At 24.9% G+C, this 24,501-nt stretch overlaps 1 protein-coding gene across 7 annotated transcripts in view; it reads left to right on the top strand.

Moving 5' to 3' along the window:
- The window catches only part of LOC129977637 (intermembrane lipid transfer protein Vps13-like), a 123,223-nt gene that overhangs the window by 23,861 nt on the left and 74,861 nt on the right, over positions 1-24,501 (top strand). For 6 of the 7 annotated variants that reach the window (XM_056090575.1, XM_056090579.1, XM_056090578.1 and 3 more), the window contains 22 exons: positions 593-610; positions 808-925; positions 1,980-2,080; positions 2,208-2,275; positions 2,372-2,449; positions 2,571-2,769; positions 6,816-6,874; positions 8,625-8,777; positions 9,251-9,359; positions 11,069-11,156; positions 11,429-11,546; positions 11,898-12,036; positions 13,307-13,486; positions 14,702-14,858; positions 15,937-16,019; positions 17,694-17,943; positions 19,013-19,129; positions 19,211-19,314; positions 20,277-20,444; positions 21,429-21,736; positions 22,171-22,324; positions 23,910-24,048. In XM_056090575.1, coding sequence (XP_055946550.1) covers positions 593-610; positions 808-925; positions 1,980-2,080; positions 2,208-2,275; positions 2,372-2,449; positions 2,571-2,769; positions 6,816-6,874; positions 8,625-8,777; positions 9,251-9,359; positions 11,069-11,156; positions 11,429-11,546; positions 11,898-12,036; positions 13,307-13,486; positions 14,702-14,858; positions 15,937-16,019; positions 17,694-17,943; positions 19,013-19,129; positions 19,211-19,314; positions 20,277-20,444; positions 21,429-21,736; positions 22,171-22,324; positions 23,910-24,048 — 2,908 coding nt within the window. The remainder of the gene's footprint in view (positions 1-592; positions 611-807; positions 926-1,979; positions 2,081-2,207; positions 2,276-2,371; positions 2,450-2,570; positions 2,770-6,815; positions 6,875-8,624; positions 8,778-9,250; positions 9,360-11,068; positions 11,157-11,428; positions 11,547-11,897; positions 12,037-13,306; positions 13,487-14,701; positions 14,859-15,936; positions 16,020-17,693; positions 17,944-19,012; positions 19,130-19,210; positions 19,315-20,276; positions 20,445-21,428; positions 21,737-22,170; positions 22,325-23,909; positions 24,049-24,501) is intronic. The other variant, XM_056090576.1, reaches the window with a different exon arrangement.

Here is a 24,501-nt window from a genome sequence, read left to right as displayed (position 1 = left end):
AAATTAGGCCTTTTTTGCCTTCTGTCTTTTCTCCAAGTGAAGCTTCTGCTGTAGAATAATTGTGAACTCGCCATTTTTGTAGAAAAGTTTAATTAACAATGCTTTATATGATTAAGATAGCATGCTGCTAGAATCAAATGACGAAACCATTTCTAGCCATGTGTTTTATTGCTTGCTTATTTGCATAAGATATTTCAGTATGACATGTCATTGCTCTCTTTCGATTACTTTTGTAATAATGTTTCAGTCCATGGGAAGAAAGAAAATTCCATGTCTTTCTAAACATATTCTTGCAAATTGAAATTTTTACGAATATTACTTCTTTTATTATGAATATTTGAAATTTGCAACAGGTTATTATGCTGTCTCTTTATAGATAAAAAAAATATTTATAACTATATTAAAATTTAAGTGTTTTGATAATTAAATGGAAAAATACATTCATATAGAATTTTAATGAATAGCTAAATATTAAAACATTTTTGTCTCTTCAAAAGATTATCTTTTTTTTAGTATTGTGTTTCTTAAGACCTAACCATGTGAAAGCATATTTTAAATAAAATCTTTCTCTTTTTTTTGCATTTTATCAAAGAAAAAGAAAAGACTAAAGGTGAGTTAATTTGTGCAATGTTATGGTATGTAATTAGCACAAATATAAGAACAAGTTTAATAATTTTTTTTACAGTCAATTTGCATGGTGTAAATCTGTTAAATATAAATTATTTATATAACAATTGAAATTTTAAGATTCATAAAGATTTAAATATTTCTTTTTGTATTAATTGCACATAAAAAATAAATTTCAAGGTTTCGAGGTCTTCTAAAAAGGAAGTAAAACCGAGTTGGGGTGGTTGGTTTGGAAGCTTCTTTGCCAAAGATAATCTTCAAGAAAATGCTGAGGATGAAAGCACAGGAAAGAAAATTGGTAAACAATATTTTGCAAGTATTTAAATATGCTAACAATTTTTGATTTATATAAGTATTTACAAGCTTCACAAAAATGCTTGTATAAGTTTATACAAGTATTTTTGTCAAAAACTTGAACATTTCATTTTATAATTAAAGTGTCTTTTTTCTTTAAATGTTTCTTATCTACTGATAAAAGGATAGATTACATTTCCTGGAATAAATGCTATGATTAAGTAACTGCTGTTTCAAAAAAAAAAAAAAAAAAAAGTATCTCTTTTTTTGATTTTGAAAGAATATGAATCAGTTAGTTTATTTTTGAATATTATATGTAATACTTAAATTCTATCTACAAATTACCTAGTTGTAGCATTTTATGAATCTTGCCTAAAAGTATTTTTTTTTGTGCGCTAATAGTAGTAATAGTACCTAGGATTATTAGTAATACTACCTAGATATAGTATTCACTTCATGATACACTAAAAGGATTGTTATTAAAGATATAGCAACTATGTATTTCTTTCTTCATATTGCAGTTTCATATTGCTTACAATATTTTCAGACAGTTTTACTAAATTGACTAATTTTTTATTTTTCAAGATGTGTATTTGTAATCAATTTTTCACTCATTTCCTTAAGTACTAGAATTCTGAAATTTTATGTTCTCAATGATAGTATGCTGTTTTTCAGAACTTAATTCTCAGTTAATTTACTAACATTTGATTCCATAATATTGTGTCATTATCTAGTAATGAATATATATGTGAGCAAGATATAATTAGTCGTAATTAAAAATCTGTGAAGTAAAAATTAATTAAAATAAAAAAAATTGTAATTTTATGTTCATCAATAAAAAGGTTTCTAGTAACTTTTACCTAGTTTTTTTATTTATATTCTTATATATATTACAATTTTTTTAAATATTTAACTACTTTAGATGTTCAAATGAAACTATCAACTAAACTAATACAAAATGAGAGAGCAAGTGTAGTCTTAATGTAATTGGATTAAAGAATTGATTAAAATTAATGTCTGCTACAAAATATGAAATTTGAATTTTTGTGCTTTTTTAGCAAAGCAAATTGAAGAAGCCATGACATCTGAAGAGAAGCAGAAATTATATGAAGCAATAGGTTATGAGGAGCAACCTGTTGTTACAGAGTATCCAAAAGAGGTAAGAAGAAGAAGAAAAAAAAATTATATATTAGTGATTATTGTTATTATTTTATTTAGCTGGTGTATTATTTATATTTAGCTGGTGTCAATTTTGTAAATAATGACAAAAATGGTTTTTCTTTTAGTTTGTTGAAAACAAATTATTATTTCTTCTTCATAATTTAACTGTTACTCTTTCTGATGATACAAAAAGGTAACTGATTTTAGTTTTCTATATTTAAAATTTTGTTTTGTTAGTCAGTTAACCTAAAATAGATTTGATGGCTACATATTTTCTTTTACTTTTTAGCGAACCTCAAGTATTAAAGGTGAATCTTAAAGAAGTTTCTGCATCTGTGGAACAACGACCAGCTGCTCAAGCAATGAGGTATATCCTGAGACAAAATGCTAAATTTAATTTTTGTCTCAGAGAGTAAATAAATAATTTTCATCAATTTTTAAGATTTTATGTGTGCTGTGTGATTGACATCTTTAAAAAAATTTATTAGTTTTGATGCCAAGATTGAAAGTTTTATCGTAAAAGGAGTACCATTAGGCAAAACAGTACCCACAATTGTTACATCTCGGCAGTTTGCTGGAACAAATCAACCTTTGCTCAACATATGGTTTGAAACTAATCCCCTTGATGAATCTTGTGATCAGCGACTTCATCTTTATGCTCAACCATTGGAAATTATATATGATGCAGTGAGTATAAAATTATTTTCATTGAAATGAAAAGCATGTTAGCAAGAAGTTAAGAAATTTGCCTTGCCAAAAATTAAAATGAAAGTTAATTTATTAATTAGCAAATTTTAACAATATACTTGGGACTGATTTTTTTTCTTTTTATATAAAATTCCACATGCTCTGTATTTCTGTAATCACTTTTCCATTTATTTCAGTCTCTACTAATAATTAAAAGAGAATGTGTACATGCATTTGCACACTTTGGGAGTGAACATTTAACCTTGAGCTACCAAATTTGGCTCAGATATACTTGGAGTGTGAAAATGTGCTTCTTGGTGCAATTTTTTAAAATTGAATTTTAATTAAAAATTAAGATTTTAGAAAGTTTTTTGCAATAACCGAAAATATTTTATTGCATAAAACAGAATTTTATCTTATTTTAAATTTTAAAAAGTATTATTTTATTGATACAAATTTATTTCGAATAAAATTCTTTTTTGAACTTTGATTTTTTTTTTAAAATATTTGCTTTTTGCATAATTTTTAATATTTAATTTCATTGTTGCAGTGAAATCTTGTTTTCATTGTTTCATAAATTATTTAATTGCATGATTTTCTTCCTTTATTGAAAGCTAGGAATTAAACATTCCGATTCTTTATGTAAACTGTGCAGACAATTAGTTGAAAGATAAATTATATCATTGCCAGAGATAATGTGCAATTTGTTATAGATTACCCAGTTGTTTAAGTTTTCAATGGCACTCTAATATTGTGGAACTTGATTCTATTAGGCAAACTCTTTATCTGTTCAGAAAATCAGAGATTAAATTGAAATTAAGTGCTATCAGTATTTTTTGTGAACCATTTGTTTCTAAAGGTGGTTAATCTCTAATAATAATGAAGGAGAGTGTGTATGTGCATACATGTGCTCATGTTATATAAGACAGGTCATTATTCTTAGAGCCACCAAATTTGATACCAACATAACTTAAAAGGTTGGCATATATACTTCAGAGCAATTTTTTAAAATTTAATTAAATATTGCCTATTTTACTTTCTTCTGTTATAAATTTTAAAAATATTTCATAAATGTGTTTAAAACTATTTTAAATTTTAAGGTTATTTTTTCAATCTTGCTAATTTAATCACCAAGTAATATTTAATTTTAATAGATATTTTTATGCAATTTTACAATAATATTTTTGTTGCAATGAAACTCAAATCATAAGATTTATAAAGTTACTACTGTATTTAATATTTCCTGAACTAATTGTTTTAAAAATAAATACACTACGTGCACAGTTATAAGTATTTTTCTTGTATATTACTTTGAATAAATACCTTTTAATAATTACTAATACCTTTCTTTGGTACATGTTGATTTTCACATTGACCTCTATTAAAGCAATGCCAAGAATAATACCAAGCTAAAATTTCTCGTAATGTAAAAATGTGTATGTAAAAAATGTAAAACTATGTATGTAAAAAATGTAAAAGTGTGTACAGTTGCTCTTAATTAGGCTACTTTTTTTTTTATATGATTTGGTGGTTTATTGCAGTCACCATGGAAATTCAGTTGTGTCTTTTCTTTTAATTACTTAAATATTTTCAACTTAAATTTTAGTTACTGAAATCATGTAACATTTTTGTAAATCATAGTAGAATGTAATATGTTACATAATGATTTCTAATTGCATTTAAAACTTAAGTGTTTTAAAATTTTATATTAAATGTCAGTGATGAATATATAATTTTTTAGTAATAAATATCAAGTTAAAAGGAAAAAATAGAATCCAAATTAAACCAAATAAAATAAGAATCCAGCCTGAAGACTTTCTCAAGGGTCACGCTCAGGCAAGGATTCAAAATAAGGGATTTTTTCTGTGAGAATTCTGACTTTAATCCAACAGTATTTAGCCCTCGTGACCCGAAAATCCCCTAAATTAAGGCCTAAGAGATATGTCATTTTTTACAGAAATGAAACAAAACAATAAGTTATAGAAGAATATGACCACCAATTAAGCAAAAAATACAATAACATAAAATAAATTATATAAGAACTCTCTTAACCAATTATTAAAACAAAAAGGAAAGAACATACCAGCAGCAGCCAAAAATTATTTTACAAAAAGTGTCTCATCTTGTTCTTTTTTGTTCCCTGCATCTTATTCTGTTTCTGCTTCTGCTTATGCCATTCAAGGTAATAAATAATTGGAGGGTCTCAGCGCCATCTATTGAGTTAATATGCAACGAAAAGTCTTTTTATTTTAGACAAAAGATTAATACCAAATCATCTCTTTTTTTTTAATTAAAATATCAATATTGCAGTAGTCTCTGGGAAATTCATTATTAGTTAAATTTTTAATGAGATTATTTGTTGCTTCAAAATAGGAAATTTTGTTATTACAAACTCTTTGAATCCTGTTAAATTGTGAAAAAATTAAAATTTTGAAAATTTTAGAGTTTAGATTAGAATGGTAATTACAAAGTTTCGTTATTTTAAAGTTAAATTCATCCCTTTTATCGTAGATACCAACCATTGTTTTATCATTAGCAATTTCGATTTTTAAATAGTAATTAGTCACAATATTGGTATTATTTAAGCTTATCAAAAGTAAGTCATCAATATACCTCCAACCATGTATTAAATTATATTTAATTATTTTTTTCTCATAGTAATGTAGGAAAATATTGGCTAAAGCACTTGAGAAAACTTTCTCATTGGAATGCCCTCTACTTGTTGATAAAAATTAATTCCACTAAAAACATAATTTTCGGTAATATTAAAATTACATAATTCCAGTCAGTTATTTTTAGTAATAACACTTTCATTTAGATATTCGTCATATATGAAAGTACAGACATTTATTAATTTTTCATAAGTATTAAGTTTATTAATGTTGTTATCTTTAAGAAAATCCAAAACTTCATTGTTACTATTAATTATAAAGTTATCTTCATCTTTAATTTTACCCAGGATAATTTTTAAATATTTAAAGAAATGTTTTCCCATATAGTAATTATAACTGCCAGTGCTACAAGTCAGGAATCTGAATTTTAGTTATTTTTTTATGAAATATAACTGTTGGGAACAAATAAGGATAGTTTAGAGAGCTAGTCTTAATTTTGGTTTTTTTTTGCGAAAGCTACAATTTTTTTTATCTAATTCCTTTTGCCCCGTGCTCTTTAAAATATATGTTGCATTAGAGTTATATTCATTAATTAATAGTTCTTTACAATAATATTTACAATTTAAACAGAAATTATTTGCTGATTTATCTATTACAGAAATAAAATTCTTTTAAATTTTTTATTTCTTTAATGTTTTGCTAAAATAAATCCCTTGTTCTTTAGATCTGTCAATATCTGTATTCATTTTTGTTTTAATTTCCTCTAAAATTCTTTTTTTCCATTTCTGAAACCTTTTGCAGGCCAATGGTATTTTCTAGATTATTTAATAATGAAAATATCCAGATCTCTTCCAATAGAATTTAAGGTTTTATTCTTGTTTACTTTTTCTCTTAGTCTAAATTTAGTTCCTCTTTCCATTAACTCTCTTAAAGAGCTGGATTCAATAATTATTAAATTTCCTGTAATAATATAACTTTTATCCACATCTATAAAATCTTTATAGATTTCTTTGTTACAGTTACAGTCTGTTTTGTTTATTTTATCTAAATTTTTTCTATAGTAATTACAAACTTGTTTCCTTAAAGTTGATGTATAACTAAATGCTAATGAAACACTTGCTTTATCCATTAAAGGAAAAAATATAATATTGTTATGCACAATTTTAGGTAATTTTAGTTTCTCGAATATCCAAAAATTTTATCACACAGAATTCTTATTTTTATTATTTATTAATAAATCGTTTTTTCCTGCATTAAACTTACATTTAATTAGATCAAGAATTATACATTTAATGTACACATTTTTAATCTTAATCTACTAATTTTTTATAATATATTTTTATTTGAGACTGTTTTATTCATTATTTTTGTGATGCTTACCAATACATAACTATTGCATATCAACAATGCATTTAATCAAATTATATTTTATAGATTACTGTTAATAATCTGGTAGAAGTTTTTAAGCCTCCTGAAAAAGCTGCTCTGCGACAGTATGTTATTACATTTTGTTGTTATTTTCTAAATCATGTATACTATATTTTGTTGTTATTTTGCATCAGAATTAATATGTATGGTAGTACTTAATTTGATCATTTTAAGCATTTTTACTAAAATCTTAGATTTTACTTTAAAAAAAAATGAGTATCCTTTTTAAATTTAATTTAAGAGGTCATTTTGCCATCCTCTTATCTATACAATTTTTGTCTTATAAATTTAATAGCTTATTCCTGTTAAATTCCTTCAGTCTGTTAAAGAAATTATTTTTTCTTATATAAATTTTAAATGGAAAATGATAAGGTAGACAAATAATACTTTATACTAAGCTATACATTTAAAAAAAATAATGCCAAAAAGTTTTTGTAAATAAAAATATAATGTATTTGCTTGTATTTAACTATTAAATTTCTGGTTTTAAAATTTACTGAATTTAATTTTGAAAATCTGGGCTTTTGTATTTATTATAGATATTTTATATTGTATTACAATGTTGCAGACTATTGAAATTTGCCCTATGAAATTTCATAAATTCTGAAGTCAAAAGCATTTAAATGCTTTGGAATTATATGACATAATTTTTCTTTCTTAATTCATAAATAATCTAATGTAGTTATATATTTATATGTGCACCTTGGGTGAATCAAAGGTATTTTCAAGATCTTTGTATAGCACAAAGGAATTTTTTCTTGACAAATTGAAGACTGTAATTTGCATCTATTGATAAGTACTGTAGTTACTGAAGTATTGATAATTACTGTAATTATTACTATAATCCATGTAAAATCAAGGTTCATTAACTATTTATCCAACATTGAATGAAGCCTGATCTCTGCTCTTTAGGGACAAAAAGATTAAGAAGCATTTAATAAAACTTGAAACAATATTATATTAATATATGTGTGCATTTGTTTATAATACAATGCAGTGTAGCTGCTTGTATAGATTGAACATTATTACAATATATTATATATAAATATGATTTTGTTTATCATTAATTATACCCTTGCTATTTGATTTTCTGCTGATTTTTATCAGCTGTCTTTCAATTCTTCAAATGAAAGCTAACAGTTAGCTAATTTTATCTTAGCAATCAACATATCAAAATATTGTGTGACAGTTTTTGATCTTTATATTATAGTGAATTATCACCAGCCATTGAAATTTAGAAAACTAATTTGCTCTTATCAGAATCTATGAAAACTTAAATGCCAATAATGTCAAGTTAATTCCAAAATAATGGCATCTTTGAAAATTCAATCATTTTCAAAGATGCAATTTTTAGTAAATTAAAAAAAAAAAAATTGCAATTAACAAAAGGAAAAAAAAATGATTCAATAAAATGTAATTTTAGTACAAAAATGGAGGCATGTACTTATGAATGCTTATGAAATTTCATGTCAGTGACTCTTCATAAATATATCGCACAAGCAATGTAGTGTACTAGAGAGACAGGCTGATGAAATTATTTTAAGCAACGTTTTGTTACAGGAAAGAATACTACATATTAAAAATGGCATCTTTTGAAATACAAGTAGTCTGTTTATTCTTTATTACCATGTGAAAATTAAAATAATAGTACATTGATTATAATTATGTGTATATCTTATTTAAGCTTTGGAAGTCTTTTACTAAAATAAATTACAGCTGTTTTTTTTTTTTTTTTTTTTTTTTGCTTTGCATCATATATTTAATGGTTTTGAAATAGCTTTGAAATTATTGCCATTCACAAATGATTTTTTTAAGACTTCAGGCCACTGCAATGTTAAAGCTGGAGGATCTGAAAGAGATGTCAGCTTTTGGTTTACAATATGCTATTGAACAGCATAAATATCTTGATCTGAAGGTGGATACCCAGCCTCTCTTTATTGTAGTTCCAGAGAAAGGTGTTTTAGAAGAGTAAGTTTACTATATAATTTATCTTAAGGTAAAAAAAAAGTATATATTTTTTTAAATTAAAGCTTTTAACTGCTTAACTTGAAATTGTATATTTTTATTTGACTATTTTAGACAAGCATTTCAAATTTAATAAAAATAACTTTAAAAAATTACTTCATCCACAATATTAACGAAATCAGTATAATTAGGTACTCAGTCAATTACCTTTTGAAAGAAATAGTTGTAATATCTAATAATAATTATTATCACAATAGTTATCACGATATTTATTATTATTAAGATTATAAGGCTTATACTATATTTATACGTTTTTCTTTTACTTTGTTCTAATATTTAAAAATTATTTCTCATTTAATAATTTAGTTATTTTTATTATATTTGGTAGAATAATTTCATTTAAATGTTATGAAATATTTTCACCAACTTGATTCGTATTACCTTCACATTACATTAACTAATTAAAAAATTTGTAGGAATTCATCTTTAATCATTATTAGCCTTGGTAATTTCAAAATAAACAGTCATAAAAGGGATCCCACATCTCCGAGTGTCAGAAGTCTTGTTAAAGCTGGAAGCACCGAGGTATGCAAAAGAGTTCTTTATATTGTGTTTGAGATATTAATTATGTATTTATGTAGAATTCTGCCATTTAGCAGTTACAAGTTTAACAGTTTCTAAGTTAACAGTTTTAAGAATTAAAGAATAACTGAGATATAAAGTATTTTCTAATTGACCTTAATATATTTATTGGATATTAGTTTGAGTAGAAGAAATAACATAAAATGAGATCTTTAATGAAATACTATAGTATGATAAGCATAAAAAAGCATTATGATTGCAATATAAAATATAGCAAAATATAATTTATATATTTAATGTATATATAAAAACTATGGAAAATATTTTATTCTTAATAATTTGTTTAATTTTACAGTTCATGACGCTTTAAGTAAAAATGATATCTTGGAATAATTTTTTATAGAATAATAATTCTTGGCATATTTTTTTTTGAATAATAATTCTTGGCATATTTTTTTTTAATAATAATTCTTGGCATATTTGTTTTTTTTTTTTTATAATTCTTGGCATATTTTTTTTTGAATAATAATTCTTGGCATATTTTTTTTTGAATAATAATTCTTGGCATATTTTTTTTAAATAATAATTCTTGGCATATTTTTTTTTTTTTGAATAATAACACATTTGGCATAGTCTAAATGAAACTTTATGCTGTTGAGATTATAACTGACCATATACTGAATTATTTATTGTCTTAATATATTAGCTTTTCTGTAAATAGTAGACTAATGTCAAATTTTTTCTAAGCTATATTAGTTTCAGTTAACTAATATAGCTTGGATGGATGGTTTGGATAAAATATTTCTGATATTGTTATAAGTGAATCAAATATAATATATGAAATTTTTCTATTTTAGCCACAAGAAGTATATAAATACATAATTAAAAGTTTTTGTGTAGATTTAATAAGTCAAGCTTATTTTTTTGAAAGGGCAGTCATGCATTATTATAAATAAATAATAAGAGCATTTACCATTGATACTAATTATTATTCTACTGTAATTATGTGATGATTTTTTTTCTCTCTAATGTTCCCTACTTCCTTCCTCATGTAATTTTCCTGATGAATGTGTGATTGCAATTTAGAGCTGTTTGAATGTAATATACAATATGGGCCGAATGAATGTGCATTTATAATTGAAAGGAAGAGGGGAAAAAAACCTCTGAGATCTAGAATTACTATGATTCAGTTCTATAAGTTTTGAAACTAATTACTAATAATAAGATTTTTTTTCAAAATTAAAAAATTGGTAGTAATAATACTAAAATGGCAGATGTCATAAAAAAAATGACTTGCTAGTTAAAAGTTGCTAATTATTTTCTCTATTAATTTATTTAATCTTTCCTTCTTTTTGTTTCAATTTTTTTTTTTTACATCAAGTATTTAGGTTGATGTATTTATACTAAAAGAAAGTTTTCATTTGAAATTAAGGGTAAAGGAAATGCAAAATTTAACTCTGACTATCTTTTTTGACTCAATTGTGAGAGTTTTTTTTTTTTTTTTTTTTTTTTTTTGTGTGTGTGTGTGTGTGTGTGCACAAATTTATCAATTTTTTGAAGTAACATCATTCTGATTTGAATGAAAATGTAACAAAATGAGTTGTGATTATTTAATGATGAAAAGAGGGAATATTATGCTTATTATTCATTATTTTATATTTCATTATCATTATTTTTAAGTAATTAAACAATTTGATAACTTTACTTTTCAGGAGGAGGTGTTATCTACCATGATAGACAAAGCTTATGATAAATTTGATATATCTATTAGAAATATTGAAATACTTCTGACAGATTCAGGTATGTACAAGTTATCATGTGCTTTATTAGATTTTAAAGGATTTTTTTTTGTACAAATTGTATGGATTTTTTAATATAACAATTTATTTTCTTTGCCTTAATCAAGTCAACTTCCTTCACTTGATTTAATATATTACTATGACAGTAGGGTTTTTTCCCTGCTGAATTAAAAAAAATATATATTACCTTTATTAAATTATTTTACATTTATGAAATTATTTCTTTCATCCAATTTTTTAAAATTGTTTTTTTTTTTTAAATAATTTATTTAGGTGATGACTGGAAAGAATACATTGGGAAATTAGATGATCCTCATCATTTATTGTATCCCTTGACAATTAGTGTAGACTTTCATCAGTCAATAGTCACAATTGATCCTAGAATGCCCAAGTAAGTTAAATAGATTGCCGTTACTTAAGAAATATAATTTGTTATTGGTATAATATGCATGGTATTTCTTTTACATGTTCTTTTTATTTTGATACTTTAAATCAAGGGATACGATTTGCTGTTTTTTTACTTCCACTTTTAGTTAAGTTATGTAAATAATGGCAAATAAAATCGATTTCAGTTCTTCTATTTTTCTACTAATTAAAAAAAAAAAATTTGTGATTCTTTAATTATACACATTCTTCACTCTCGTAACCTTTTTTTTTTGTTGCAATTCTTATTATTGTATTAACTGTTTAATTTTGCATTTAATTTTACAATATTAAAGAATTTCTTCATTCATATTGGTAGGATGAAAGTTGTTGGAGTTCTTCCTTTATTGGAAATTTCAATTTCTGACACTCAGATGTTTAAGTTAGTGAAAATTGGAACAAGCATTCCATTACCTGAAAGTGAACCATCAACAGAAACAGTTTCTGACCCAACCGTGGTAAGTTATAAAACAATAAGATACATTTATTCATAAACATAATATTCAGTATTTTTAATTGAGATATGGATATTTATTCATTCATGAGATTTTACCCTTTTACTATTGTTCAATTTTCATAATAAATTGCATGATTTTTTTTTTATGTTCTATTTCTTTAATGGCATAATGGCATGATGACTGAGTTTGCTACTTCTTTTTTTTTTTTTTTTTTTTTGGTTTCTTTAAAAACAGAAACCTTTTACATATTTAGTATGCTTTATTTGACTCGTGAAAGCCTGGAACTGCTGCTGTGCAGTGAAGTAAGCATCAAAAAGTTTGCAGAAATATTTAGCAAAGTGAAAAATCTTAGTTTCTGTAGAAAATTTACTTTTATACTCTATTCTAGAATACACAATTTCTGAGTTATACTCAATTTTGAATAAGTTATCATTGTAAGACTTGTATTAAAATGATTTCTTTTGTTTAATATTTTGGCAGTTATTGATTTGTATGTAAGTGCTGTCATGCTCGACATATATAAGACGAAACAAGCTCTCTCTCCCTTAAAAAAATATAGTCTTCAAAATGAATATAGAAAAGCATACATCTGTTAAAATTGTTTTTGGACTTTGTATGAATCTCTTAAATGTAATGTAACAAATCTTAAATGAATCTCCAACAGTTTTGATAGAATTTCATGCTGCTATTTGATTTTCTCCATATATATTCTTTTTCATTTGCCCAAGATACAAGCTGAAGTCCAATTCTCTTATCTCAAAAATGTAGATGAGCAAGTGAAATTGAATTGTATTTAGCATAGATAATGATTTGATGCAATTAGAACGTGAAACATTTCTGGATTTTAATGAGAATGTTTTTATAGACATTATTTGTTTAGCACTGATGCATTAAAGAAAAAAAAAAAAAAATGAGACTTCACTTTTAATTTAGTGACCTTTTGTTACTGAAATTGCACAGTTGTTATCCCAAAATAATAATTAAAAATGAACAAATTAAAGGTTTATTTCATGAAGATCTTGCAGATAGTAATCATCATAAAATTTATATTTTTGTTGAAATGAAATCTTATTATGAACAAAATTGGCAAATTTTCAACAACAACAACAAAAAGATTTTATAGTATTTTTATGCAGTTAACATATTGAGTAAATGCATAAAATATGAAGAATATATGTTTAATGTTGTTCAATCTTATATTTTGCATTTGATAATTTATTCACCTATTTAACTTAAAAATTGCTATTAAATATCAAAATATTTCTTGCAGTCATCTGCAGCAGCTGCTGCTGATTTAGTAAATGTGAAAGTGGTACGAGATATGAAAAAAGAAGCTGTGAAAACTATAAAAACTGTTTCATCAGAATCTGAAGATGAAGACATTGTTGATCAGACAAAAACAGTACCTGTTCAAAGTACAGACTTGGATCTGAAGTTTGAAATACATGAAGTGCGTATTTATTTTAATTGCACTCTTCAATTATTTTTCATAAAAAAAAACCTTAAAAATTATTCTATTTTTCTTTATTTGTAAGAAAATAATATCTAATAGGCTAAAGTAAAAGCAAAATGTTTAAAAGTAACAAATTTGTATTGTTTTTAATTCATCTTATAAATTTTAAAAATAAAATGAGACAGTATTAATGTTTTTTAGTATAGTATACTACTGTTATCAAAAAATACTAAAATGCTTCATTTAAAATACATAATGTTAGAAATAATTTGCAAATTTTCATTGCATATTTTTTCAGTATCTGTAAATATATGATAATTCAAAATATTTAATTTAATATTTTAATCTGGAAATAAATTTTTTTCACTGAAATAAGAATTTTAACTTAGTTGGTTTTTGAAATTGATTGTTATTGAACAAAGAGTATGAATTAATTTTTTTCCCCCATTTCAATTTCTGCTATAAAAACATTTGAAAAATCGCAAGAAGTCCTTTAAAGACATTTTTAATTTTTATTTTATATGTTTATTTTCTTTATCAAAGATAAAGATATTTGAATGGTAAAAAATGTTTAAAAGTATAGGATTTTCCAATGATGAATTACATTCTAGTATGCTTTATACTTTGTTTAATCATCATATCCATCAAATCAGAGAGTTAGTGTTTAGTAATTGTCATTTAATAGTTAATGGCATTATTTAACAAGTTTTTATATTGAAAAGGACCAAAATCATAGATAATTCATTGTATTTGTACCTTTTCACAATACCAGTATTATTATTTCCGAGTTTTTTACAAGAAATTTGCAAAGCTCTGTATTCATCAAATATATGACTTATGCTTGGAATTGCCTCTTTATAAGCATAGTTTTGAATCTGTTGATGCAATGAAAGGAAATTTACTGTTAATCCTGAAAGAATTTCATAAAAGAAAATTTAAAATTTGTTTCAATAAGCAGAGAAATATTGTACAAATGCATTGTAATAAGAAGAAATTGCTTTGAAAATATAATATTGATAAGTTAATTGATACAATTAGTTTTATGATAACATTCCTATTATTTTTTGATAAAAGCTTTTCATAATAGGCTTTTCTAACAAAAACTTTCTTTTATATTTAATGAAATTATTTTCTCTTTTTAAAAATTGTTATTTTTGCTATATGATTTAACAGAACTTTCATTTATTATTTTCTTTTTTTCTTTTCCCTTAGTTTTCATTTGGCATATCTCGATCAACAGAAGAACAAGATATTAATCTTTTAAAATTGGCTTTTCATAACTTTGGAGCTGGTTTGATAATGAGAACTTTTGATATGACAGCAGATATTTATTTGGGAGGAATTGTTCTTCATAACTCAGAATTTTCTAGTAAATATGATTAGTTTCATTTTTTTGTTTTTATGTGTGTGTATATATATATATATATATATATATATATATATATATATATATATATATATATATATATATATATATATATAATATGGTGCTGGCATTCTGTTTGCATTTAAATCTGAAATTACTTTGAATTATTTCTTTGAAAAAAAAAATGTTGCAATTTATTGTTGAAGGATTTAAAGTAACTAGTTTCCACATTGTGCTAATGTAACTAATTCCCCATTGTTCCCTATTAAATATTAAGTAAACATTTAAGTATTAGTTTGTGTATCTGGCTAAATTTAATTGTTAGTTGAAACAAGGCATGATCTGCATTATGCTGCAAGAACAACTCTTTGATTCTTAAAATGTTTGTTTTGCAATATGTCTTCCTATGTAAATTATTCAGCCAATTTCATTGAATTATTGTTATATGTTGTCATATAACTTTTATTGCTTGATATAAAACTATAATAGATTCAAAATTTAAAAAAATTGTTAATTTTTATTTTTATATATGATTATATGCATCAATTAATTGCTCAATGACTGTATACATCAATCAATAGTTCACTGATTATATACCTAATCAAAAAAGTTTGACAATTTTAATTTAAATAATTTTGAAAACCTGTCATTTTGTTCCAGTTTCGAAAAGGATTTTCTAATTTTTTTATTATAATTTTTTTTCTATATTGATTTCTAATCTTTGTTTTTTAAAAAATACAAAAGTTTATGTGGCACTAAATATATACAATGTCTATTAAATATTTTTGAAGATTGTTAATTAGTCAAATGCCTCATTATATGTCTCATTTTGAATGTTATTACATTTTTATATAAATTATTAATGAGCAATTCTACATTCATTGCACTGATTTGTCCACCAATGATTGAGGGCATTTAGAATTGGGCAATGCAGCAAACTATTACAACTAAATCTTTTTAATATTTGTAGTATTAAAAATGCATTGCCATTATTTCAAAGTGATATTACTATCTTTCTTCTGAGATATTTATCTAAAAAGGAATTGTTTATCATTTACCTAATATTGTTTTTAATTTACAGCTCCAAAAGGAGAACCTTTAAAGATGATTTCATCAGTTGCAAACAATTCTGATGAACCTTTATTTTCATTGAGTTACTTATCTGTAAGTTCAGAAATTTTTTGAAACAACTATAAAGATTTACTTCTGTCTAATCTCTTTTAAATTTGTTTACTTAGTGTTTTCTAATAAAATTTTGTATTCATTTTATTTTGCTTATTAGAAGTGATTTCATTTTCAGGCTTAGTAATGTTGTAATTATTCATATGCAATAATGGTAATAATAAAATTTTATAAAAATGCATGATCACAGAATTGGAAATCAGAATTTTATTGATCTGGGAAAGGTATGGAAAAGCCAGAGCTCTTAAAAATATCTAAGAATTGGGAAAATGAATAACAAGAGCCTTTTGCACCAAGCTCGAGTGTGTTTGGCAATTTAATGTAATCTGCATCCAAAGCTTTAATTCACCAAAATGATCATATGTCATACATATAAAATAGCAACTTTGGAATGACTTTCTTTCAAAGGTACAGCAACTTTTTAGAATTTTATTATAATAAAAACCATAAGCTGATGAATATGTGTAATAACTTTTTGAAAAGGTCTGTGTTCACTCTTTAAAAGGCTGAGTTAATAATTCTGCTCTTGTAATTTTGCAATGATGCTATATCATTATCACTGTGGTACTTTCCTAAGGTAACAATAATGTTGAGAGAGAATAAAAATGGATGGAAATAGAATTTGGGAGAATGTGAAAGGATAAATGCTTATTGTAAGAAGAATTGTTTATGATAGTATCTAAGCAAATGATGGAATCAGTAATTTTGAAGTATTAAAATAATTGATTGCAATTGCAAAGAACTCATGAAGAGTATAAAGAGAAGGAAAATGAAATGGAGGAAAGGAATGAAATGAAACTTTGAAAAGAGAAAAGAAAAGCAAAATTTCAATTTAAAGAATAAATAAATAAATTCTAATAATAAATAAATAAATTCTTTAGGCAGTCCCCAATGAGAGTTTGAGTTGAGAAAAAAAAATTATAAGCTGCAAAATTTTGCAACAGAAACTTTTAAAATTGTTTTATTTATTTAAAGCTGTACAAATATTTTTTATTACTATTTTAATAATTAATGTTTCAGTCTTGAAATTAATAATTATTATTTATAATTCTTTGCATTTTAAGTATAATGTGCAAGTATTATTTATTACAGAGGCTGTTATCTGTAAATCAGTATCTTATGCTTAGCATTATTTGTAATGAATGCAATTAATATTTATTTCTAAAAGAATAAGTTTAGGATTAGGACAATTAATTTCTTATGATTTGTTAAAAAATATTTGAAGTAATATTCAGGCAGTTACTCTTGTGTAAATCTTTGCTAAAATGTATATTATTCGGTAAGCATAATTATACTAATTTTATATTTATGCTGCAATATGTTAAAGAATAAGCTGCAATAAGTTGTTTTTGAAAGGCAATCCAACTCAAAAATGCTACTACTAAAAGTTTTGACATTTGATAATTTTTTATTCTCGAGAACCAGTTTAATATCTTTAATTTGAAATTGACATGCTCTTAATTTGAAACTGAGATGATATAGAAGAATCCCCCATTTTTTTCTATTTTATAATTATAAAGCAATTCATTATCCTGATTAAAATGAATTTCAAGAATTTTTAGCTATTGCCTTTTAGAATTGGGTTATTAGTATTGGATTAACCTTTAAAATTTAAATTATGTTCTTGAATTTTTTAATGTTTTATAATATTTTCAGATAAATAAAAAAGCTCCAGACTTTGAAACATTGTATGAATCCACTTTACAAACCATTTCTGCAAAGTTTAGAGCTATAGATTTTATTCTTCACCAAGAAGCAATTTTAAGCATGATGGATTTTGCAAATTCTATTTTATCTAATGTACAACCAATATCTGATAAGCCTGCTTCAATAGAAGTTCCAAATGAACAGAATTTAGTAAAAAAGAGGACATCTAGTGAAGAAAAATCTTCACAAAAATCATCAGGTATATAACTCAAAATATACTTTTTTTTTTGAATTGCCACTTAATATTATATTTGTGAGCCGATTCATTTTGAATTTATAATTGATTTAATGTTTGTTTTGAGCTTTTACTGATGTAATCTTCCAAATTTTAATGTTTTTGCTATATATGGGTTATTTTAATCTCATATTTTTCACCTTGGAGAACTAACTTTTGAAAGATTTAAAAAAATAACTTTTGAAAGATTTAAAAAAATAACTTTTTTAATTTTTTTTTTAAATTTACGATATAATTTTAATTTTAATAAAAGACATGTTACTAATCAAATAATATATGAAGACTGCCTATACATGTAAATTAATTGCTTTTGAAGGGAATTAACCCTATTTTTTATGTGTAAGATTTTTTTTGAATTTTAAATTTAATATAAATTTAAGGTAGAATTTAATTTTTTTTTTTGAAAACATAGTACTAATCAAATAATATATAAAGTAATTTAGGCTGCTTTGATACTGAAAGAGTCAGGTTGCCTGACATGCTAAAAATCTTTTATTTACAGTTGTAATATTTTTGCTGGACGATAGTTTAACATGTTATCTGCCATCACTATACTCTTCAAGATTAATTAGATAGCATATTATAGATTTCAAACTAGGCTTAAAAGTCTCTTTATACTTCACTTCTGTCACTCCCCTCATCTTTAAAATCAGGACTTTAAAGTTCTGACTACATTTATTGTTGTAGCATTTCAAATTTTGAAGGTTTAATAAAAGTTATGTGTGTAAGTTGTTTATGAAGTTATGATCTGTTTGATTTGAAAAGAATTTTAGTAAGGCAAGTCTATATTTAATTATGTTATAAAATTCATTATTTTTATGTTACAATTATTGGTTACTTTTCCATTAGCCGGCGCAAGCGAAAAATTGCCAAATAATGTAGAATTCTGCCAAATTTCTTACGCCAAATTCGCATCTGGCTCACAATTAGCGACATTTGCACCCGGCTAACGAAAAAGTACCAATTATTGTAGTTTGTTATTAATTTGTTAGATACATTAAATTGCATTATGCATTCTACATCTTGTTTTTAGCCTCAAAGAAGAAAGTTATTTCGCAAATAATTGATTTGAAGTTGAATGCTGCATTAGAATCGATACGAGTTGTTGTTTGTAATAAAATGTATGATTTGACAGACATAAGAATAAAAGGTATATTTTACTTTTCTTTTTTTTCCTGTACTTAATTTAAATGCCTGAATTTGCTTTTAACTTTGACTTATACTCTTATAGGAATGAATGCTTCTGTTACGATGCAAAAATCAAAAACTTGTGTTTCTGCTTCTCTTAAAGATGTAATTGTCTCAGATCCCTCTGAAGGAGCTTTGTATCCCCAGGTGAGAAAGAAATTTGGGAAAAAATTACCTGAGTATTAATCAACTTTTATAATAAAATATTTAGATGAAAGATGATACCTTCTGAAAAAAAAATGAAGATCTGCTGTTGATTAATTTGCTCTTCGATTTAAAATAAATGTTTATTCCCTTTTGCTACTAACAAGAGCTGCTGAATTTGCCTGTATAACTTTTGATATGTACAAATAGCTGTTACTTCGGAAAAAAACCCAATGTAATAAAAAAATTCTTGTGTTGCTAATTTGAATTTTATTTAAGTAATAAAATTTATATATTAAGTAAATATAAAAGTTATTTGTCCATATTTGTATATTTATATATTAATTAAATATAAAAGTTATTTGTCCATATTCCTAGGCAATTTAGAAACATTAAATATGTAGCAAGTTATAAACAAATATTTAATTTAAAAGGTATTCTAATTTAAAAATTTATAAGCTATTAAACATATGACATTAAAATAATTATTGCAAATCAGTTTTTATGTTTCATATGGAGTGAACAGAAATATGAAAAGAAAAAAAAATCATTCTTTAAAAATGACAGGTTTTTGCACTATTTAATATTTTATTTAGTTAATATTGCTGATAATTGGTATGATTAGAAATTTTTAGGTATTGATACTTGCATTCTAAATTCATGTATACTTAATAATCTGTGATGTTGCATGTTCCATATTAAAGCACAATTTCCTTGACTAGAATATTGTATATAAATTAAAGTTACTTTAAAGGAATTTTGATTTTGTCAATGATTTTATATACAAGTAAAGCAATATTCTTATTATTTTGACATAAAATTAGTATAAGAAATTAAAATTTGTGTTCTCTTAAAGAATTTTCCTTCCATCTCCCCCATTTTTTTGTGTGCTCATCAACTTAATTAATTAATAATTATTATTGTCTCTGTATCTTCTAATTTTGGCATTAAAAAACTTTTTACAGATTATAACAACTGTAGCTGGGGAAGTGCTGGATGTAAAATTTACTATGTTTAACAATGCTACTGAGGATGAAAATTATTTTGATATGTCTGCAGTGGATATGAGTGTTTCTGTTAGTTTTGGCAGGATGAAAATAATATTTTTGAACAAGTTTGTTTCCTCCTTGTTGGTAAGAATTTTGTATATGAAATATATAAGCAAATGATAGTAGTAAAAGTTGCATATATGTATGTGTGATTACCTTATAAATATTTAAATAACAAGAACTTTTTTTTTTTCCTTTAAAATAAATTTTAAGAACTTTTTTCTTTCTGAGAACCTTTTTTTCCTTCTGTGGATATTCAAAATATTTCTTTTAAATGCTTCTCATTTTAAAATAGATATTTTATATGTTGCTTCAAAACAGATATTTTATTAAAGTTTTCCTTTTTATATTTTTGAAAATATACACTTGCTTTTCTTTACTGTTTCTCTTATTTAATCTTCCAATCTATTTAAAGTAAATTACATGATCAAAGTATTTTGCAAATGTATCTGTTGTTAAAGATGATGAGATTATTTGAGGTATATGCTTGTTCTTTGGCTGCTTTATCTCAAATGATCCTTGATTCCAGCTGTTAAGCGACATATTGTATATTTCCTTTCAAAATTGTTTTTCCTCCCATTCAAAACAAATCTGTTATGTATTTGTGTTAGTGTTTTAAGCAATTTTTAATTTATTCTATGTACCCATTTGTGTATGCTTAAGGATATAGTAATTTTAAAATGGTGAAGAAGTGTGTAAAAAATATTATTCTTTTTGGGTACATATAATTTAAAAACATGAATGTTATAGAATACTTATTTAATAATTTTCTATAAGATGAATATTTTTAAGTAATTTTATCAAATCAAAATAATGATTTCTCTGTAGAATCTTTTATGTATTATTTTTTATGTCATATAATTAATAAATTATAACTGAATGATATTGGTTTGATATTTATTTCTTTTATAAATCTGTTATATTCATCTTATTAATGGTAATAAATATTCAGAGATAATTGTTTCATTTTGTTTTTTTGAAATTCATATGAAGAATTTTTGAAGCTATAATTATCCAATTCGTGTTTTGGTCTATAATTTGTAACTTTTATCATTTTTTAATATCTAGCTCTTCTTGGACCATTTTCAAGCTGCAAAAGATAAAGTTGCAGAAGCAAGTGCAGCTGCAGCTGAAATTGCCAAGCAAAATATGGAAGAAGTCTATGAAAAATCAGTACGGATATTGCTGAATATTATTATTGAAGCTCCTGTGATCATTACTCCCCAAAACTCACTATCAACTAATGCTATAGTTGCTGATCTTGGAGTTTTAAAGATACTGAATAAATTTACTCTTGGTGAAAAAAGGAATGAATTAGGCATGCCAGCAATATTTGAGAAAATGAATCTGCATTTGACAAATCTTCAGCTTTTCAGGTATTTCTATCAAGGAACATATTATTTATTAGCCTTTTCTGAACTCTGTGTTTTATATTTCTTCTACCATATCAGTAAATTATTTTAATTGGAAAAATTAAGAATTTTAATATACTAGTGTTATTAGAATATAAAAAAAATATTATATTAAAATTCTTGTTTTTAAATCTTCATTTTTATTATTTTTTGTGAATAAGTAATTACTTATAATGAATAATAAGTAATATGAATAAGTAAGTAAGTATGTCTTATTATGTATTTTTTCTACTATTTGAATCATTAAATATTTTTTTTATTTTACATACTAAATCTGTAAATTAAATTGATTGTTTTTGAAAATGTTCAAGAATTTTTTCAGACACTAGAATTGAACTCTGTGTTCATTTATAGAAAGTTTTATATTTTGTATACAATTTATTTTTTTGTTTATTTAGAGCCATTGTGAAACCAGATACTGGAAATATTACTGCAGAATGTTTAATGTTAGAACCTGTGAGTTTCATCCTGAACATTATTCGAAATCATTCATTTGGTTGGCATACTGAGCAGCCAGAAATGCATATATCTGGTGAACTTCTTGCTGTTAAAGTAAGAAATTTAATTTTTATTCTTATTTTGTAAAATCTTTTCAGTCTTAGGGATTTTTCAGTGAAAACAATTTCTGTAGAGTGGTAGACCTATTTTAATATAATACTCTAGATAGTATATTGAGTATCTCAGAGAGTCTTAAACAAACTTCATGATCTATCAGATAACGATAAACAATTTTTGCAAAGGAAATTATATCAGTAAATACAACCATATAATGGTGATACACAAAGGATGAAGATATGATGCTTATTAGTTCTTAAATAGTAGTGTTAACATGTTTGTATTAATGTAAGTTACAGCAATTCATTTAGGGAAAAACATTATGGTTGCATTCCAAAAGTTAGAACCTTCTCTTAATGTCCCTTCTCCTCCACCCACAAAACAAACTGATACTTAATCTAGTTGCCACCTGATGCTATGCGTGTTTCTATCTCTATGGGAAAAAATCTTTGGTAATGAAATCTGTCAAATAATTGTCTGTAAAGTATTCTTTGTATACGTGTGCTTTAGGCTATCCATTGTTCCATATAATTAATGTATATTCAACAGCTCTGAATAACCCTTATTCAGAATTCTTGTCTCATATGGATATTTGCATGTTCTCTAGGAAATCCTACAATGTCCTGTAGCAGTTTCCATATACAGTCTCCTTGTTAAAATAGATTTAGTCAAATCATTGAGTAAATTCTCCAAATAATTTTTTGATAGATATCTTGCATATTACTCAAATATATCATAAGTATTAATTCAATATAAGTAAGCTATCTAATCTCAAATCGAAAGGTGTAGTTAGGACATTTTTACCAATTGCTTGAGTGCTTATAAGTAATTTTAATTTATAATTAGAAATTGACTATAGAAATAGTTACATTTTCCTGTTATTTGCCTGTAACATTGGTTTTACATTTTCAAATATTGTTTCTCTCTTCTCCCTCCCCTTTATTGTTTAACACTTTTACTACTAATCCATTCTTACCAACATGCAAATTCTATACTGGGGGCTACTTTCTGTTTTAAGCAAGGAATGCAAGATATAAAGTGAGAACATCCTTGTTGATAACTCTAACTTAACCTCTCATTTGAAACAGAAACTAACCTGCCAGTATAGAATTTGCATGGCAAGTTGGGCCAGATGAGTAGTGAAAGGGTTAAAATAACAAAATAATAGGAAAATGGGAAAAAAGGAAATACAAATCAAATTTAATTGAAAATTGTCAGGTCATTAAATGAGTTAGAAATATTCATATGAGCACGAGTAATATCTTGAGTTCTAGTCTTTAGAATCAGTGTCTTTTCTTTTTCTTTTTTTCCTTTATACATACATAATCACTACTTTTTCTGTAAGATAAAAAACAATGAATTTAAAGACATTGCATTTAAATGGCTTTGAATGCGAGTATGTCATATAATTAAAGTCGGATTATTTTTCTAAATTTTTATTTGAATATTAGATTCTATTTTAATCAATGTTACTTGAAAAAAGATAGTATATTTTGTAATTAGTGATTCATTAAACTAAGATGATTTCTAAATTTTCAGCAAATAAAGCTTAATAAAGTGTCATCTTGGTTGTTTTTAATAGGTTACTTTGAGCCAAGATGATTATAACACAGTTATGAGTGTACTTAGTGAAAATTTAGCAGAAACTGGAGTTGAGAAGCAGTCTACTACTGTAGCAGTACTGTCCGAACATTCTGACAACAAACCACATACAACATCAGGTAAGATATATACTTTAAATAGACTTGTAAAAAATAATAAATAAAATTTTAAAAACTCCATTTTCTACAGTAAATGTAACTGTTATTTTAAGAACTTGTATTGAAAGTATATATAATCATTTGTGTTGTTGTTTCTGATCTCAGGTGGTTTAGCTGCACTATACCACCTCCATGAAACCAAAGATCCCTAAAAAGTCTAAAAACTAAAGCAGGTCCTATAAAATCTCAAAAATAGTAAAATTTAAACATGAAGAATATGATTGGGGGAGGCTTGATCTGTCTTGCACCAAGGACATTCAGTAAAGATCGTCTGGCCATGTTGGAAGGTGAGGGATTTGGTATGTCCCCTCAAAAAGCTAGAGAGCCATTTGCTGTTTTCTAGAGATATCCAGATGGTGACACTAACATTTACCGGACACAGGACATTTACCAAAGTACCAAGGGTGAGCAGGT

This window comes from Argiope bruennichi, chromosome 1 (assembly GCF_947563725.1).
Source record: "Argiope bruennichi chromosome 1, qqArgBrue1.1, whole genome shotgun sequence".
In the NCBI taxonomy this organism is placed as follows: Eukaryota; Metazoa; Arthropoda; class Arachnida; order Araneae; family Araneidae; genus Argiope; species Argiope bruennichi.
This window is presented reverse-complemented; position numbering and strand designations above follow the sequence as displayed.